General features: G+C 33.8%; 2 protein-coding genes across 4 annotated transcripts; both read left to right on the plus strand.

The window, feature by feature from the left end:
- The first annotated feature begins 3 nt into the window (after positions 1 to 3).
- Positions 4 to 5,252, plus strand: LOC113298579. Of its 3 annotated transcripts, XM_026547345.1 has the most exons (9): positions 4 to 152; positions 1,869 to 1,974; positions 2,817 to 3,311; positions 3,388 to 3,562; positions 3,759 to 4,059; positions 4,213 to 4,285; positions 4,362 to 4,452; positions 4,597 to 4,676; positions 4,788 to 5,252. In XM_026547345.1, exons 2-9 carry the CDS (start codon positions 1,876 to 1,878, stop codon positions 5,016 to 5,018), a joined length of 1,545 nt encoding a protein of 514 aa, XP_026403130.1. In that variant the 5' UTR covers positions 4 to 152; positions 1,869 to 1,875; the 3' UTR covers positions 5,019 to 5,252. The 3 variants fall into 3 exon arrangements, with proteins under 3 accessions (XP_026403130.1, XP_026403129.1, XP_026403132.1); XM_026547344.1 differs by lacking the exon at positions 4 to 152 and having other exon boundaries at positions 1,405 to 1,974; XM_026547347.1 differs by lacking the exons at positions 4 to 152; positions 1,869 to 1,974 and adding an exon at positions 2,493 to 2,639.
- A 7,785-nt stretch (positions 5,253 to 13,037) lies between these two features.
- Positions 13,038 to 16,171, plus strand: LOC113293014 (yrdC domain-containing protein, mitochondrial-like). The gene is made up of 6 exons (XM_026541794.1): positions 13,038 to 13,170; positions 13,421 to 13,825; positions 13,949 to 14,189; positions 14,505 to 14,680; positions 14,882 to 15,173; positions 15,754 to 16,171. Exons 2-6 carry the CDS (start codon positions 13,750 to 13,752, stop codon positions 15,812 to 15,814), a joined length of 846 nt encoding a protein of 281 aa, XP_026397579.1. The 5' UTR covers positions 13,038 to 13,170; positions 13,421 to 13,749; the 3' UTR covers positions 15,815 to 16,171.
- The last annotated feature ends 4,691 nt before the right edge of the window (positions 16,172 to 20,862 follow it).

Here is a 20,862-nt window from a genome sequence, read left to right on the forward strand (position 1 = left end):
CCAGTTGAACCAAACCAAACCATCATTCATTTTCCTTGTTAAACTGTATTGGGATTGCTTTCACGCATAACTGAAATGGACGCTGGAGAAGCACATATCTGTTACTCTGCATTTTGTCACCAGCAGCAGTCATTCCATAACACCAGTCCACTGTAAGTCCCATCCGATTTCTTATTTATGTTAATAATAGATTATGCCACTTGACTACAACTGACCTCCACCACCATCAGAGCGCGCATTTAATGTCTTGCGTTCAAAATGGGTCGTTCTTTTTGTTTTTCAACGACTAAGAGAGGCACTTAATGAGTCTTTTAATAGTTTCTTTATTTATCGAACTTTAGTGACATCGGTTCTCTTTCTGCTGGTACTACACATCCTATCATACTTAATTAGAATGTTGTTTTGTTCGCTTGGTGAAAACCATCATATTTACGTGCTTGATCTCTGTGGCTGTGTAAGACTTGAAAGCCTCACCATAAGAGAAGCAGTCATGGATTGCCTTTTTAGTAGTGGAACGGTGAAAAAAAGATTGGGAAATAACGTTTTACAGAAGACAATAACTTAATGATTGATAATTTGATAATGAGGTGGAATTCACTTCTAGATACCCATAGATGGCCAAATCTTGTTTTAAAAACGGAAATGCCACCTTAGCTTGCCACTAAAATGAGATCTACCCTTTCACTTATGCGGAAAGCTGACTAATAAATGATGGTCACTATCTGATCCGAAATCAGCGTCACCTACCTTGGTTATACATAAGTTATATCAAAATATTGTTATAAAAAGTCCAAGTCGGAGGACCCTCTCATCACAGGCTCATTGTACAAACTCCAGGTTTCGTGTCCAACAACAATTTCTCGACCAGACCACTATGTTATATCTATGAATAGATAAATAGTACGGGTATGATACCTTGGACATTTCTGAAAGGTTCGTTTTTCTTTTGCAGAAAAGGCTAGCTGAGAGAGTAATTCTATTTGATAGTGGATAAACTTGATCACCATAAATCATTATGGTGTATATATATACTCCTTGGTAGCTCATGTTCCAGCAATTTATCAGTCATTTTGAATCCCAGAACTTTTTTCTTTTTCTCTCTATTCGATGGATTTTTTTTCTCTTTTGACAACTAAAAAGACTACAGTACAAAACTACGTTCACGGTAGAAAATACACAGTTACCCCTAGTAATCAATGAAGACCCAAAACAACGTTCCAACGAATCTTTAAAAAAAGATCCGTCATTCATCAAAGTGGGGGATAAAAGAAAGAATCTCACAAATTCACCTAACCTAAAAAGAAGAAAAAGCTTACGGTGTTTATATGGCTAATGAAAATGATTATTTGGTACACCCCTCCCTTTCTCACCTATAAAACTTTAGGGGTATATTTACATGTTCAAGATATAGACGAGACAAAATTAGAGCTCAAAATTCAGGAGACATCTAACATGTTTGGTATGAGAAATGTACATTACGTGTAGCCTAATTACAGAAACTCAACTGAATTCAGTGGGAATATCTCTCAAGGGAGAGAGACGTGAGAAATGGATTCACAATACGAACGAGGCTCCTTAATTTTGGCCCACACTTTACTTCTCCTTCAACATTTTCCCTTTTAACTTGACCAACAAATCTATTTTAAAGATCTTCTAATTCTCACTTCTTCATCCTCCACAGCTACCATCACTTGTCGCACTTATTGTTATTCTTCTTCTCCTCAAAAACTTCTTTTCTTTTTCTATCTCTAGATTCTTATTTAGTACTCAGAGTTCGGGTTCTTTTTTGTTGCCGAATTTTCTGATTCTGGTTAGTTGAGCTCTTTTGGTCCATCCTTTGAGTTTTTTTTTTTTTTTTGTGATATCAGTTAATAAATGGGAGGTGGAGAGGGGACTGTTTCTGAAGAAGATGACCGGATTGCATGTATCCATAGTGCATGCAATGGAACAGTACCTGTGCTTCAAAATCACAAAGTATTTTTCTTTTATTCTTCTAATATATCCAGCCTTAAAATTGTGCTCCATCTTTCTTTTGGTTCTTTGAGTTGTCGTATCTATGTTCCAACACACTGTCTGGAGTTTTCATATTCTTGAATATTTCCTTGAAATTGGTTTTGTGGGTATTTCTTATTTGTGGTAGTTATTGATTATGAAAACTATATGAATCTTGTTCTTGGGTTGTACTTGGAAATTCTGTACACTTTTTGTTGGGTCTCTGTACCTCTGCATTTGCTTTTGTATTCATATAAATAGTTAATGAATTATGCGTGGGTCTGCTTTGTAGTTAAAGTAATTGGAAGAAATATTTTTTGTTGGAAGTATCTTTTGTTTGTGTTTTGTTATTAGGATACTTTTGAGAAATGCTACTGCACTTTGTATGTAAGGTGGGGAATGATTTAGGGCCCATATGGAAAACGAACAAAGCCAAGAGGGGGTATTCACTAGTCAGTGGTGAATTATTTGGAGCTCCAACTGTAATTCAACCTATGTCTCTTGATTTATTCGATTCATTAAGGCTAGATTGTAGGGTAATCGGTAATGGGAGTTAGTTACCTATCGAGAATCCGAGATCATAATCATGGATTCATTTAGTCTTAACCGGTGTTGAGCGTCATGTTTTCACGTCTAACTATTTCTTGGTAGTATTTCTGTTCTGTTTTCTTTATTTAGGCATCAGAAATACTATTAAGGGTCGCAGAGGTTTATAGAGTATGTTGTGTCATGAGGCATCTCAATGACATTTAGTAGAGTCCATTGAAGTAGTTAAACAGTATACTTTTCTCATCACATTTCTTTATTCCTTTTTTGTTATGTAGGTTGAGGAGTTGACCGGGCTTTCTGAAGAAATGCAGCATAATCAACAGTGGAGTAGACCAATTCATTTTTCAGAAACACCTTTGAGAATTTTGGATAACTATTCTCCAGAAATTTATATAATTGACATGTCCCCAACAAGTCCCATTGCTACAGGAGTATGTTCGCGCCCACCAATCAGTCCTGCCTCTACCAGAATGGATGGGTCATTAGTCCCATCTTCTTCTAAAGGTGTATCATCCAAGAGAAGCCTCCTCCCTCGATTAAGCTTCAAATATCTGAGTTCCACTTCAGAGCTAGAGAGAGCTGCCATCATAGCTGTAGGAGCTTCAACACCTGGGTTCGAGGAAAGGTGTTCCGCTCCCAAGTCATTCTCATTCACAAAGCTATTTATGTCCAGGATGAACAGAACATCATCCCTTCCTGTCCTCCCGATTATGCACTCAAACCCGGAATCTTTACATGGCAGAAACACAACTGATTCATCAAATGCAAATGTAAGCTTTCCACCATCATTATATTGACTATGCTACTCCTCGATAATTATAACGAGCAAGTTCAAAATGCATGCAGGGAAAAGAGATCGAACAGCACATATCTCGTTCACTTTCAGTCACCATGAACATTAAAGGTTTAGGAATAAGGCGAACTAAATCTTTAGGTAATATCTTTCGTGTAATAACATCAAGTCCCAAAGTGATGGAAAGGAGTATCACTGCAACAAATAGTGCTCTAACGGTAGATGCAGGTATATTCTTTCTCATCTTGAGCCCCTTTTTCTCAAAAGATCGGAGTACTAAACATATTCATGTAGCTTTGTGAACGCAGTTGATTTTTATACCATCTGCAACATCAACCTTTCAAAGCTATGTCCAATATTTTTTTCTCCTATACTCAGAGATTGGGATAACCGACATATTTCTTATCTTAGTCTTGTGGTTCAGAGGTTCACAACGCCGAGGTTGACGGTGAGGATATTCCTGAAAAAGAAGCTGTTTGTAGAATTTGTTTGGTCGAACTTGCTGAAGGGGGTAACACCCTTAAGCTAGAATGCAGCTGCAAAGGTGAACTTGCACTGGCCCACCAAGAATGTGCTGTAAAATGGTTCAGTATCAAGGGCAACAAGAACTGCGATGTATGTAATGAAGAAGTTCAAAATCTTCCTGTCACCCTTCTGCGAATCGAGAACAATCCGACCCCTAATGTACGAGGACTTAGATCTCAAGCACCAGTTCAGCAGTACAGGCAAGCAAACATTACTGAGACCCCTGCAAACTAGCCCACCAAGAAGTTTATTTTGTCAAGTTTACACTTTACAGCATAATTGAAACATTAAAACTGAATTGTTAGATTTTGGTAGCATTGCCTAAAGTTTAAACCTTCAACATTTCTTCTCAGGCTTTGGCAGGATGTCCCTGTTCTGGTTATTCTTAGCATGCTTGCCTATTTTTGTTTTCTCGAGCAGCTTCTGGTAAGACTGCCAAGGTTTAACTTGAGCTTTTTGACATATAACAATAACCATTCAGAGCAATATCTGTATTTGACAGGTTTCAAAAATGCATACTGGTGCAATTGAGATAACGTTGCCATTTTCCTGCATTCTGGGTCTTCTTGCGTCAATGACAGCATCAACCATGGGTAAGTGGGTGAAATTGTTTCAGCTATGTTTTTTAACTGGCACGTATGCATCCTCCAGATAGTGCATTGATCAAATCTTAGTCCCACTTTGTCTTAAGTTTTTCAATGTTGATGGCTGACTTGTTTCATGATTGGTGCACTCAGTGACAAGGGCGTTTGTCTGGATGTATGCATCAATCCAGTTTACACTGGTAGTTCTATTTGCTCATCTATTCTACACGCTGGTATGTTATTTCCTCTTAGCATCCGTAACTTGCCAATATAGATCCAGCCAAGAATTAACTCTGAATAGACCCCAAACATTATGCACTTAATTGCTTTCTATTGTTCAACAGCTTCATGTTCAGGTTGTTCTGGCTATCTTACTTTCATCGTTTGCTGGCTTTGGAATTGCAATGAGTGGGAATGCTCTTCTCACTGAGTTCTTTAGATGGAGGAGAAGGCATGCTCAATTAGCTAACCAACTAGGTTCCCAAGAAACATCACAACAAAATCAATTATCTCACACAAATCAAACCCAGAGTTCTCAAGCACAGCAGCAAAACCCTTCTGCAAGACTTGTATGAAACACAATGCTCCACATCGCTATGTCGCTGATATTTCTTGCAAAAGTATTAATATTAGTTGGGGTAGTATATTTAGAAAGTAGTTAAAATGGGGTTGTTGTAAGTTCAACAAGATTCTAGTGTATACAACATTGCAGTTCCCCCGTCTTTATATATGATAGTTACAAGTAGCATCGTCATTCTGTACAAGGTAGTCCTTTCTAATTGCTATAAGAGTCGAATGCAACTTTCAAAGATAACTTGTACGACTGGAACAAAATATTACAGGCCAACAAAATTGAAGAAGCATTTACATTTGGCAGACCCAATCCACCTACTGAACTACTGATGATGATGTACCCTGCTTTGGAGCCCTCAGTAAAAAAATTTATAGCCGGGAAGAAAGAATTCTCTATATAAAAACAGAGTTTTTTCGAGCGACGTGGTTAATCAGAACTTTTGGTTGATTCTGGCTGCACCATAATATCTTTTTTTTGGTATTTTTATAATATTTTTGGTTCACAATATATTTTCCACCAATCACAACAAACAAACAAATTACCTGAAATAACTGAATATAATAAAATCTAACACATTGCCAAAAATACTTAAAAAATAAACATTTCATCCTAACAACAATTAAAATAACAAGTGAAATAAACAAAAAAATATTTTACAAACAAAATTAAAATAAAATCACATCAAAAAAAATGTTGTTGATCACGATCTCATCAAAAAATTAAATCAATCACAAAATTATTAAAAAAATGTTTAATGTCCAATTACAGTTTTTGATAATTAAACTGATCCTAATTACAAAGCTATTGATTAATATTAAAACTAATCCTAACTGCGATTACATTTGCGATTCGAAAGAAGTAAAAATACTTTGATCTAAGTTTATAAATCAATATAAATAGAGTCGTGAATGCTTACCTGACCAAAACGTGCTACCTTTTCCGCAAAAAAACGATCGGCTATCCTGTCCAATAGTTCGAAATATAAAACCGTCAATAAAAAAGCATGTAAGTAGCTTAACATGATTTAAACAAAACTAAAAATGAGGAACCAAAAACCTCAATAAAAAAGTATAATCAACAAAAATGAATATTGGTTCAACATTATTTTTCTTAATAATGTTCATTTCACAGAAAATAAAAAAACATTATTTTTCTTAATATTGTTCATTTCATAAAAAAAAAACAAACTAAAAACAGTTTCCTTTTTCAGATATGGAGAAGATACTCAATATTTTTTTGGAAAAATAACTCAACAAACAAATATAGTTGTCCAAAAATAATATTTATTTATTTATCTTATAGGTAACTATTTAAAAAGTGTTGTCTAAGAAAATATATCACTTTATTTACCAAAATAACATTGTTTCCACACCTTTTTCTATTTTTATCAATGTTATTAATATTTTAAGAAAATAACTTTTATTTTGGTAATATAAAAAAATTTAAAGAAAAGAATTTATGGCCCACAATATATATTTTGGCCAATCAAAAAAGATTACATAAAATAAATAAATATAACAAAATCTTTTGAATTTTAAAAAATCTTAGTGCTTTTCTGAAATTGTTCATTCCATAAACAAAAAATACAATAAAAATATGCCCTATATTTTTTTTGGAAGGAAACACAACAAGTAAATATGACGATCTAAAAATAGGATATCCCAAATTATAAAAATATATTATATAAATTTAGAGATATCGAGATTTATATTATTTCCTAAGAAAGAAAATTTATATCGAGGTCGATATTATTTCATAAGCAAGAAAATTTATTATAGAAATTACGGTTTTGGTTACTCACTATATAAACACTCGAGCGAGATCCAAACCACATTGTTTTCTGGTTGTTTTTACTTCTAGGGTTTTGTTTTTGTTGTTTTTTTCCCTTATTTTTTTGAGATTTGGGGTTTGATTGTCTAACCTTTTTATTTATTTCATGTATTATAGCAGCAGTTGGGGTTTGGTTGTCTAACCTTTTTATTTATTTCATGTATTATAGCAGCAGCAATGGGGAATGCATGAATGCTGACTTGCATTTGTAATAGTCGCAACAATGTGGATCTCAAGAGTATCGACATCAGAGGTGATGAAATTAATTTTGATGTTTGTGTTTTTGTTTTCTGTGGTTTCTTTGATTTTTATCAGAAAAATCTATATGTTGGCTTTTGGTGAATCCAAGGTGGTGATATTTGTCTTTTCTTCCGGTGATGACGTAAGGTGAACATTAAAAACGCAAGAGTGTTTTGTTAACTTTTTGTTTATCTAGATTGCTTTGGATATCGATTGATTATTGCATGGATTTACATATACCCAATGGAGTTAAGCTTCTATAAAGTTTTAAACTAGATTGAAAGGGTTTTTTAGAGTCTTACAGGGGAGTTAAAGTTATTTTTATCGCTCTCCGTACTTTTTTGTTTTTGTTTTTGGTCATACATGGAGCAAGTAATTGTAGAGATTCTTTACTCATCAGGTGACGGATTTAGCAGAGGACCTCTTTTATACATTGACGCACTATGAATCCATCATAACTGCACCGAAGCAGTGATTCCGAGAAAAAAAAGCGAAGCAGTGATTGCTCTCGACATGAAATTTGGTATGCTAATTGACACACCACATTGAATTTATATAGTTTCGGTAGTGATTTCAAATACAGGTTCATTTTTTCATTTTTGTTATTTTAGAAATGTCTGTATGAACTATTTTGTTAAACAAACTTTTTTGCTTAAATGAAAATGAAATGGATGAAAAAACCATGGTATTGTTCTTATGAAACCATTCAGAGTCCGCGGTTTCTATTTTGCATGAATTCCACGAGCTTTCCAAATCACGTTCATATATAATCGTGTGCAACTAGCATATAAAATCTCTATGTTGTCAAAGTGATATTCATGAGTAACCGAAACATCTTATACTATTTGTTTTTGTGCATATTCAGCAATAATTGGATTCAATTCAGAGACTGATTGTAATGTTGCGTGGTTGATGATCATATAATGTTTATTATGGTCATATAATGTTAAATGGAAAGTCCGAAAGTTTGGGAGAGTTGTGCCTTGTGATGTTGTCTATGCAAATGCAGTTGATTCTTACATGTGTAACAAAGAACATACATATTTATTTGATGTTACCTTACTTTTCCGTGCTGCTACTCTTAACGTAAGAGAAGTTAAACTAACATTCTTGAAATATTACAGGCAAAGGGCTTAAAAAGAGTAGGTGTTCGTTCTTGCTTTCGTTCACTTGATTTTATCGTGTTTTTTTTTTTGCAGCGGAGTAGACTGCAGTCTCAAGTATAAGAGTTGGCGGGTATGGTTCTTCTTTTGGTAAAAGAAGGTTCTAATTAATCTCTTCTTGATCGACTCATTTTCTCTCTTATTTTTCAAGTATACGGTTTATATTCCTCACATGATGGGAAAATCAAAATAGTCAATCAAGTACTTCAAGCAGACAAAAAACGTGGTCTCGATACATGATTCTTTAGTTATACTGTTTACTTCATGTGGTTATGCAACTTTGTTATTGTGTTTGAGTGACTTGGAAGGTTTTTTTTTTGGAATTAGACATAAATTTACGAGTTCGAAATCTAAATACATTTTATAGCCTCTAAAGGTCTTATTGCATAATTATGTAGGAATGGATCTAGATTGTAAGTACACATACACTAACACGTTGAATATATTCATGAGGAATTTTCTAAGTAGCGTTATTTTATTGCTTAGTGTACACTTTCGAGTTCAGTACAACTCAACAACCAATATCCATCTTGATCCCTTAATCATGAACACTTTTTTTTTCTTTCTGTTAAAGTTAAACTTAATGTCGTACATTGTAACATAGAGTACGTACTCACACTGTAGGTGTTGTTGGTAAAAAAAAAACTTCGCAACTGATAAAGTTCCTCCACCCAGTAAGGTACTCTGTGTAAGATGCTTGAAAGATACATACTGTTAAATTGTAAGGTACTCAAAATACCTTACATTACAAACGCTGGCGTGTTCAAAATACACTTCTAGATAATGGACTTTGGGTGAAGGATCGCTTTTTTTTCCCATGCAGGATCGAAATATTTGTGCCAAGATAACAAAATTATTAGACATACATTATATTTTTCAGTCCTTTTAAATTAATAAGACTAATAGATAAACTTATGATTTAGAATTGCATGATGATTCTTGAATTGGAACAATTATTAATATTGAACCAGATGTGGAGGTTTTACTCAATAATAACGCGAAAGTTTCATAGCTTATGCGAATCAGTGTGCTCATGGAGAGATGTATAAAGACTTAATTACCAATAATTTACGGTAAATTTAAATAAGAACTAATTAGTCGCATGATAAACTGGCATAAAACATTCCCGAAATAGTGGAAATTTAAGGAATCATATATGCATATGGTTGATAAATTGTTGGTGGGGAATTATATATTTGGCTACAGGAACCATGTCATGCAACGCATTTATCATCTAATCATGAATTAGAAGATAAAAATATCACTATGAAAGACTACTAGAATTAGATACCTATAAAGAAGATAGAGATAAAACATATCCTACCACAACCGTCATTCAATAAGAAAGTTGTGCGATACTGTGACCGGCCCACCGCCCACGGACTTCATTGAAATCTATGAGCCAGTTGTGCGTCAGAGAACCAATATTTGATATAATGCAATGACTGTTTAAAGTAGATGAATTGTTTGCTAAGAATCACTACTTGATGCTCATATACTAGAGAGAACATCGATCTCTGAAAAGTGAAGTCATATAGTTATTATTAGGTGAACGGAAAGAGACAAAAGTATATAAGAAAAAGAAACACGAGCTTCAGAAATTTAAAGAATATTAAAATTCAAATTTGAAAAAAAACTGGACCACTATAACTTTTAGTCAATTTATGAAGCTTGAATATAGGTTTTCTTCTTTAGATTTTAGAATCACGAGCTTATTAAATTTTTATTGGTTTTTAATAATATTATGTATTTTAACAAAACGAATTTTAAAATATACATTCAATATGTGTAAGCGAGAAACAAACCCGTGCATAGCACGTGTGACCAACTAGTAAGAATAATATTTCCTGAAGATGTAATTTATGAAAGGAAAAAAATGCATTTACTTTGTTTTTGGAGTATCTGTTATGATTCATGAACTTATTTGGGTTAATTTACCGGTGTAAGACTGAAAGGACATGATATAAGGCGTATTCCTATGCACATGCCAAAATCTGATATTTTCCAAACTGCCAAACGTGTATGCCTATATGTCCGAAATAACATATAGGCATACATGATGGAGTTTCCAGCGAGAGATAGAGATTCGATCGCTCAGTGGTCATAGTAGCGCTCGCTGGTCATTGAACCGCCAGCACTGGTCATTGTATCGCTCGCTGATTTAATCATCGCTCAGTAGTTTATCATCCAACGGTTGGAATTTTCCCCCATTATAAACCCAATTTCAACTCACACCATCTCAACTTCAATTAATTTCTCTATGCCTAATACTCGCATGACCGAAGCGGATTTCACTCGAGAAGAAAATACTTCTCTAATTCGATGTTGGGTTTCAGTTGCAAGCGATAAAGATTTTAATTTAGAGACTTTTAACTCATGGGAAGCTGTGTTTCAAAGATTTATGACGTTAAGTCACATAAATTCAAGAAGAACAAATGAGTGTCTTCAAAATCGTTATTGTTTCATCAATAACGATGTGAGAAAGTATTAGAAAATTATGTGGATGATAAAAGGGGATAATCCTGAGTTGTCAACTGAAGAACTAAAAATTAGTGCTCATATCAAATGTGCCGAAGACAACAGAAGATGGTTTAGTCACGATGAATGTTATGAAATGTACAAGGTTCACGTGTAAGGATTCAATTTTTAAATATTGTGTTATGAAATTAAGGTTAATTTTTAATGAAATGTAAAACTAGTTTCTAATTGGATATTAATGTAAAAGTAGTTTTCATTAATTAAAATAAAAAGATTACATTTGAAATATTTAAATTAAATTACGCCCATAACTACTGATTTCCTTGGCCGTTTCCTTGCCCGTTTCCTTCCTGACCAAAGACCCAACTGCCCAAGTTTTATGGATCAAGGGTACTGTTCAACATATCAGTTAACGAGCCTTGCCCAGTTTGAGACTCACTTGGTGGTTGAGTCTCATCATAATCAGCATAACCTTGGTAATTAATGGGTCCAGGGTGTAAAGGAACACGATACAAATCTTGAAATGCGTGTTGTTGATATGATGGAGGAGTTTGCTGATATAACTGAAATGCTGATGAGCTTGAGGCAATTGTGGGTTGAGGCAATTGGGGTAAACAGATTTGTTTGCCTAATTGATTCTAAGTTCACACCACCACCAGTATGCTGATGAGCTTGAGGCAATCGCAGTATGTTGACCATCTTCGATCTGTTCTGGTTCCCAATTCTCAGAATCATACTTCATTATGACCGGAAAAACATTGGTGTGATTCTTAATAGAAGGTTCCGAAACACAAAAATATGTATACCACCAATATTGAAAATAATAACATTGTTGGTTACTAAATTTTTTATGTGAAAATAACAAACAAATCGTGTGAAAAATAATGGTTCTTACCTCCAACAATCCCCAAAAAGCATTAAAAGTATCTTTGACACACGTCGAGCAATCACCGAGGGCCATGTAAATCTCTGATAAAATTGGAGACCCCTAGTCATATGTTGGTGCTTGCTCTAAATCTTCTAATGCTTCGAGAAAACCAATTAACACCACAGAGCTAGCATTTGGAATTAGACATTGACCTAGTGTCCATAACACAAATATACGTTCGAGCTCCTCATAATGTTCAAGGAACAAATATACATTATTTGCATTCATGTTCTCATTCATTTTCGTAGCATAACGTTGCAAAAAACTTTTCAACCCAGTAACTTTAATCCATTTGCTTTTATTTTTCTGTATGCATCATTTCCTTCTACATCATTTGAGTATATCGGAAGTCTTTGTTTCCATTTATTTTGTGATAACCAATTTAGTGCGTTAAATGGAAGTATGTTTCCTGCATATGGAATTCCCTTTAACATGTACAAATCTAGCGGTGTAACTCCTACTAACAACATTTATTCATAATTAGAGTTTGCTGAATTTTATAAAACAAAAAAGATAATCTAAAAATTTAATTACTAGAAAAAGAACGTGCTTGTAGTCTTCCAATCGTTCAAATATAACTTGAACTCCTTGAGTCATGTGGTTCCTAGGATGTATATGATACTGTATAAATATCGCCAAGGATATCTTCGGACTCTCTCTTGAACAACATGGAGGAGTAACTGAAAAATCATACAGAACTCAGTCCATCCACCTCTTAGATTAACTGAATTAACTCGCTCATGATGGTCAGATATGTGATAAGAGAACACACCGACACCGGCTACTTGTCTAACATTTTGAAACTCATAATCTTTATCCACAACAAAGCTTAATCCACTGGGTGGGGTACTAGTAGACTCTTTGACTTTTATGTTTCTTTTTCTTTTCTCACTCGCCGTATTTGTTTAAGAAGTAAAACGAAAGATAAAGTGTGAAGGGAAGAGAACAGAGGAGCAGAGAAAGGAGAAGGGAACAATATGCAAAGTGTGAAGAATAGATGAACAAGATGCGGTATTTATAGTCGTTAAAAAGTCGAACGTTGGCGATATTGATTATAACGCCAGCGTTGGAGTTAATAACGAGCGTTACTAACAATATCGCTGACGATATTATTAAAAACGCTCGCGAATAACTCTGTCCCTCCGTGGTTATCCCATAGTGGCACAATTGATTTGCCATGCCACCTGGTATGACAAACCAGATTTTTTTGGCATGTGCATAGGAATAGGCCTAAACAGGAAAACATGCTCATCACGTTTTAAAGGACTTGGGTGAGTTTGTGATTTTTATCCTTGTATACGACTTAAGACGAGCTTATCTTATCTATTTAGATAAAAAACTAGAACATCAACTCGCCCTTATCTTTCTCAACGAAAAAAAAACTTACCCTTACTCTTGGGTGCACGGTAATATTAGTGTAATCTCATTCTGAGGGTATTGTGCTACGTGATTGCATTTGATAAATGAAGATTTTCAAGTGTTGGGTTATCTTCAAGGAACTGTTGTATCTCTTGGTAAATCATTCATGCATACATAGGATGTTAATGTTTTTAAGGAAGAGTCTAACACTCTTTTAACTCTCTCCCTCGTAGCAAATTACTTATGTTGATTTATTTTTACTAATTTACTTGATTGCACTTGTTTCTTTTTTTTGATCGGTAATTGATTGCGCTTGTTTCTATTCCTCACTTCCTACTTTCTATCACTGAAACCATTTTTCAAAGTGTTGGTGAAACTGACGCAGGCATATTTCGTGTTTGTTAGATTGTCACAAAGAAAATCTGTTGAATATTACAACCGGTGATGTTGCAAATTAACACCTCTTTCTCGAGAACAGCTTCACCTTGACTCGGTCAACTTCATTTCCTTTCTTGCAACCCCTTGACTAAGTAGCCCGCCCCCCACGGTCAACGTTGAGACAATTCAAGTAGGCCGTCATCTGAAGGCCCTTTATCCAGGATCTGAATTCTGAACTGACAGGATTGGATGCCCCTGCGTTTTTCACTTGTCTGCGTTTAATCCAGGCTCCTGCTGCTTATAGAGGTAAAAACGCGGGAGACAGATTTTCAGTTCCTCAACTTGGTCTTCCTCAGATGAATTTCCCCGCCAAAGTTGCTGAAAAATTACCAGTTTTGGGTGCTCGATTCTCACACCCATCTTCTAACAGAGGTGCTCTTTAGTCTCCCTGTCTCTCTCCACATACATATTCAAAGCTTACTTTATTTCTTTTTATTTATTATCTTGTATTTAGTCGTTATTTTGTTTCTGAGCATTAAAACCTATTTTGTTCAGGACTACCCAGGTTGAGATTTCTTAATTCTCGGCATCGCATTAGGGGTTTGGCGTTGGGTCTTTCAACAGCAATGGAGGCTTCGGATTTGAAAAGATGTGGTTTAGGTTTGGATAATAGAATAACAAGAGCAGTTCTTCCTGCAACAGAAGGCTATGTTGATGAAGCTATTAAAGCTATCAAACAAGGGAAAGTTATTGCTGTGCCTACTGATACTCTTTATGGATTCGCTTGTGATGCCTGGTAATTCTTTTGAAACCTAATTCCTCTTGTTTTAAGTAGTTTCCATCAAATTCTGTTCGTGATTTACTTAAAAAACGTAGTGTACTCAACCCTAATACGCTTAAACCTCTGAGCTTCATGTGAAAAGAAAAGCCTTAGAAGTTCTGCACATGTTATGATATCTGCACATGTAGCTCAACCCCTCTATTTTGTGTCTGCATTGTGCTGTTGAGGAATACTACTTAGGTACTTACCCCTGTGTTCATGTGAAATTTGTATTTTGCTGTAGTTGAAGTTACTTACTCATGGCATGTTTTTTTATCAATTGCGTTGCAGTTCAGCAGAAGCAGTTCATAGGATTTATGAGATTAAAGGGCGTAAACAAACAAGTCCTTTAGCTATTTGTGTTGGGGATGTTAAGAACATTGAGAGGTTTGCCGGTACAGATCATTTGCCTAATGATTTGCTTGATTGTCTTCTTCCTGGACCTGTCACTGTTGTGCTAACACGAGGTTTGATTCACAAATATATTTATTTATCTGCTGTACACTTGCCATACATAATGTAGACAAGCGTAGTAATTCTCGAGGTGTGCACGTAGGGAATAATGAATGTATGAGCTTTATGTAGCTCTTGTATTTTTGGTACAAAGATGGAAATAGATTTATAACATTTGGTCTTTAATACATATATCTTTTATTTGTTCATTTTAGGTGAGTCTAGTATACTAGAGAAATCCCTGAACCCAGGATTGGACAGTATAGGAGTTCGTGTGCCAGATTCAGAATTTATTCGGGTGATTGCACGTGGTTCTGGAAGTGCACTTGCCCTTACCAGCGCAAACTTAAGTGGACAACCAAGCAGTGTATGCATCAAAGATTTTGAGAACCTTTGGGAGCACTGTGAGTATGTCTATGATGGCGGTTTGCTTCCTTCAGGACGTGCTGGATCGACTGTGGTTGACCTCACAAAGCTAGGAAAGTACAAAATCCTAAGACCTGGAAGGTAAAGAAAAACCGAAGTGCTTCTATTTACAAATTTGCTTCTATAGAGTAGTTTATTAATAATTTTTGTTCCTTATCGATATTGCACTGCTTAAAGGAGTTCAAGACCTTAAGTGGGAGGTGGCTCAGACCTGAATCTCACCTTGAAAGAATAGACTTGAGTTGAAGTGTTGAACCCAGAATTCAGATTTCTAGTCTTTGGTTTGATTTTCCTTCTTTTTGCTTTATATTGGGTTCACTGATGACCGCTGCAAAATATACATGCTCCGGCTTATGCGTCTGATTATAGCTAGTCTTGGAATACTAGACATTGGTAGAGTAAGCCAGAGTCATATCTTGTAAGACCAATCATGTCAGTCCCATGTGGCGACATTTCCTGTAAGCTCTGGTTAATCATATTAAGAGTGTATGGAAGCAAAATGATATGGTCACCTCTTGTTTGACAATATTAAGACAGCTGAACAAGCATAATACAAGTAGTGCTTCCTAACACTATGCACGTCAAATTTCAATTCCATGGTGAGAACCACTATCTGTTGTTTGAGTAGTAGTTACTGATGTTGCTATCTTTACAACTGCAGTGCCATGGAAGAGACAGTAGCTATCCTTCACAGTCACTCCCTACAAGAGGACAAACAATGATGCAAAAGCTCCACAACGAGTGATTGTCAAAGTTTTCAAGTAACTTCGTCTTTTTAGACTGCCGGTGTAACATTATTTCGTTGAGTAGTCAGATTTAGCCCCTTGAAGATACCAAATTGCATCAAATGATAGCTTGTACTTTCTTCTACCTAAGGTAGAGTGTATAAGAAATTAGTGGAAGGGTGTAACCACAAAAAATGTTTAAGATGCATGTAACATTTAACAGTCTGTTTATTAGAAGTGGGATGTTTATACATCTCGAATTGTGCTCATTTTTTGTTGGAATGTAGAGTCTTATAAGAAGAATATACCATCAAAATATTAGATTTAAATGCATTATCGTTTGAGTTTTGAGGAGAAAATGACGTAAATCTTGTCCAACCTTGTCCATCTAAGAGTGTCCATGGATCCTCCCTCTTTTTTATATTATAATAGCTTGATCTATTTGAGTTCATCCATTCTATATTTCTATGCTATTCTCTATATAAAAAGAGAGTTTTTTCGGGAGACGTGGTTAACCGGAGCTTCTGGTTGATTCTGACCCCACCATTGTATATTTCAGCCAAGAAAATTTCAAGAGAATTTTTTAGACCCTCAAAATCTTTTCCGGCCAATTACATTCAAGGAAAATATTACCAAAAATAATTAAGTATTACACAATCTTATAAAATTGTTAAAAATAGATATAAAATCGGGTAAAATATAATTAATATCTAATTTAGATCTAACATTAAAATTCACAGATACGTAGAAATAAAATCACATCAAGATATGAATTGTCCATCATGGTTTCATCACAAAACGGAATCAATCGTAATAAAATAAAAAGAATGTTTGAGGTCCAGTGTCCAATTACATTACAGTTTTTATAATTAAACTAATGTTAATTACAATTCCAAACCAATAATAATTAAAATAATCCTAACTAAAATCAAATTAATAATAAGAATCAAAACATATACATGGAATTATGAGAACCATGCTTCCTCTTTCGCAAAAATAAATAAAAAGGATTATTAATCCTGTCCAATAAACAAGATACAATGTCATCATAGAAAATCATGACAAACAATCAAACAACATTAAGCAAATTTTTGGGAGCAAAAGAAAAAATCAGGCCAAAAGCGGACAACAGAAAATGAGTTTAGATAGTAATTTTTCTTAGTATTATTCTTTCCATAAAAAGATTTTAAAAAATAAAATCAGAACGTGTAATTTAGGTATTTGCTATACATGTTAAGAGTGATGAACGTATTTTTAGTGTATTTAATTTGTGTTCAAAAGTTTATAACTATAGAATAACCCTGGTTTAGGTAATTAATTTTTAAGATCTAAAAGAACGTTTTTATATAGAGAATATATAGTTTTATAAGATTGAAATGAAATTGAAAGGAGAGATATTTTTCTTTTTTTACCATGTTACCTTTCAGTCAAGAATAATATGGAACACAACAAGTAAGGTATTACAACCAAAAGTAATACCAAAATTTCTAAGATTAGCAAAGGAAAAATCTTTACAGTTCTCTTCTTAAATATGAAACATTAATTCCAGAAATACTAACATCCTCTCCTATATATAAAAACACTCGAGGAATAGTAAAAGCTCATTTTTTGGGAGTTGCCTCGGTTTTTAATGTTTGTTTTACAGATGCTCGGGATTTTTTCTTCTGATCGATGGTTGCCGTTTATTTTTGCAGGTTCGAAAAAGTTATCGTTATTGTTCAAGTTTCCGTTTAATATGATTGTCTCCGGGGCAACTCAAAAATATCCAAGTCCTCTTTCCATTGGTGTCTTCTTCAAGGTATCAAAATCTTCTTTGGTAAGAAATAATTTAGTGAACTTCTCAAGTTATGGCTGTTTATACTTTCGGGTGCATTTTCTTATGAAGGTTGTTGTTTTTATTGTGAAATCTCAATTAATTTTATTTTTTTTGTTGATTATGATATTTTGTTTGAGATTTTTATTTATTTATTAATAGTGGTATTCTAATAGAGACTTTTTTTTTGTTGGCCATGGTATTGTGACTGGGAAAAGCAAATAGTAAAAATAATAATCGATGAGAATCTTAGTTCGTTTTGTGTTTCCAGGCAGCAAACAGAAAAACTAACCAAGCTATGGATGATCACCAGAAAGTACCAGGCATGAAGTCAAAAGTGGGACCATGCAAGTGAAGATCTCGAACTATGTCTGTATTATCACTTCTCTTTTTGTTCCTCTCATCGTTATCAAGATTTGATTTTTTTTAATTGGTTATTTACTAATGCTGGTGGAGTGGTGGTGCACTCTGATTGGGTTCCCTTAAGCCTTATTTGGCAAGTTGTTGATCCACTTGCATTGATCCATTTGCAGGTTGCTTCAACGTCCTTTATCACATAGCAGGTAGTCGTATTCAAGAGACCTTACAATTCATTCAATTAGGTTTCTTAGTTATGATTGTATACATATTTTGCATGTAAATGGGATATTTTTACGAAGAATATGCAAATAGATCGAAAAAGGAAAATAAGTATTATGCTGGCTATTGCAAATAATTGATAGTGTTTCAGCTGTTGGAGACATCTATACTGTGACCAACATACTGAAGGTTCATGGATCAATCAACTATATACTGCATTATAATGTATCGATCCCCATTTTCATCGATACATTTAACGCGTGTTTACGAAATTTCTCATTAATCATAGAAACTGTGTTGGTACCACTCATTATGGGGATCGATATAATCGTTGGCGGAACTCAGTACGTGTATTTTCACATGTAGGTCTACCCGTGAGACATATGGAGACTCTTGGATACGATACATGTGCATGGTTCGCTTTTGCACTTCTGAATTTTTTTAGACACCGTGGGTTATGACACTATAAACTGATATGGAAATAATGAAAAACTATAAATATTATAAACATCGGTATTCCTTTGATCTAAATAAAGAACTGCTGTTATACAGGTCCATGAATATGACATGGAGTGATCTCAACTTATCCCACTAAACAAAATAAAATAAACATTTAATCAAGTTTATGAACTGTATTATTGGAAAATGACTATCTTTGTTTCTGTAGAACAATGTAGTTATTACTGTTTCCACAATGGAGACTAAGAAACAAAGACATTGACTCTTCTAGAAAACACGATGATGGATTAACATTGTAGTGTAGTTGTAGATAGTATATTTGTGTTGTTGCAATGAACCTTACCGTCAAGTTAAAAAACGGAAAAGAATAGTGCCCACTTTCTCTTTGCTGAAGCATTGGGCGTTTTAGAGAAAAAGGTGATTTTTTTTTTCCAGTAGCATGGTTGGGTTTTCTCTTTTAGTACATTTTTGGAGTGTTAATGAGTTTTGAGAATTCATTTTGTGTGAGCAATTTAAATATGAAATTTCAGTTTCAGGCTTTTATTCCTCTTTGCTTGGTATCATTTTCTTAGTGTCTTAAATCTTAAGACATTAACCAATTTCCTAAAATAATTATTTCAAAAAATTTAATGTTTCCAAAAATACACTAAAAGAATTTCCTTATATTATTTTAATAATTTAATAATTTCCTAAAATCAAAAATCAATCACACTTTCACAATTTGATCAAAATAAAAAATTTAAATCAATCATGCATCAATATCACATAATTAATGAATAAATGTGTATGTCCAATATCCTTTTACAACTTTTAGAATCATTCTTTTCCTACAACTCCATTCTATCAATTAAAACTAAATAAAGTAAGATTATACTTCCGATAAGAATTAGAAAAAATAAAATTGATAGTCGTACTAACCTCTGAACCCGACATTTTGTCTTTCTTGCAAATACATTTTTTGGTAATCCTATCCAAAAGTAAAAAAAGTACATAATTGTTAGAATCTAAAACAAAAAATTAAAGCAATTAAGAATTTAAAATCTGAAGCAAGCCAATACTAAGATAAGCATACAAAAATTCAAGCAATAACAAAATAATAGACCTCATTTTCATATTACTTTTCTTAACTTTGTTCATACCATAACTAAAAATTGAAATAAGTCAAATAAAAAATAAATTGAAATAAAGTAGATTTCTAATTTCGTTATATCTTGATATATATAATATATTTATTTTTCAAAAATATTTGCAACCACTAATTACGGTGATACGAAGATAATGTGGATTTCTAAACTATCCAAAGATAAAATATTATAGATTCTATTTGAAAAAAAAACTTAAATTAATTAGATTCCTGAACCAGTGTGAAAAGATACTCAATATTTGTTGGGGAAAAAAAATCCTTAACAAAGTGACTCTGGCTATCAAAAATTTATATTTTTTAGATATTAGATTAGTATTATTCTAAAATAAAGTCGGTTCTCTTTTATGGAATTCCTGGGTTTGGTGTCTATATATAAAGCATTCGAGCAAATACCAAATCCGATTGTGCTCACATCGCTTTTTTCAATTATTATTTCTATTTTATTTTCGTGCGAATTAGGGTTGTTTGTTTGATATGTACTGTCATTATGTCAGGTACCTCGATCTTGCACTATTATAAATATCGTTGCCGAGTATAGGCAAACAATATCAAGGTAAAAAGTGATCAACCTGATATCAACACCATAATTTGATTCTCGATGTTTCCTATTTTGATTTCTTAGTAAAGCGAACAATCAGTATCATTGTTTTTGATTTTCTTAATCATTGGTGCATATCTTATTTTTTTGTTTTTTATAAATTTAGTAGAAGATAATAACTAATATCAACACTGATTTTTTTGTTCCCCTCCGTTTGGTTTTTTGTTTATGTAATACACAGATTTAACATCGAAAGTTGTTTTTTTTACAAAATTAGATACAGACGGATTCCTAAGCGTATAAAGGGTTTATATATTTCTACATATTTAAGACAATTTAAGACAAGGAATTCATTTAATCCTTGAGTAGCTTTAGTTATATATAGTTATCAGGGTCATGCAGTCAGTCTTTTTGGCAGAGAAGAAAGTTAGTAGTCCATTTTGTTTTCCAAAGTTACATCTATATTTCTTGACAAAACTTGAACAAATTATAAAAGCTTGGAATGCTCTCAT

This window comes from Papaver somniferum, chromosome 7, assembly GCF_003573695.1.
Source record: "Papaver somniferum cultivar HN1 chromosome 7, ASM357369v1, whole genome shotgun sequence".
Lineage (NCBI taxonomy): Eukaryota > Viridiplantae > Streptophyta > Magnoliopsida > Ranunculales > Papaveraceae > Papaver > Papaver somniferum.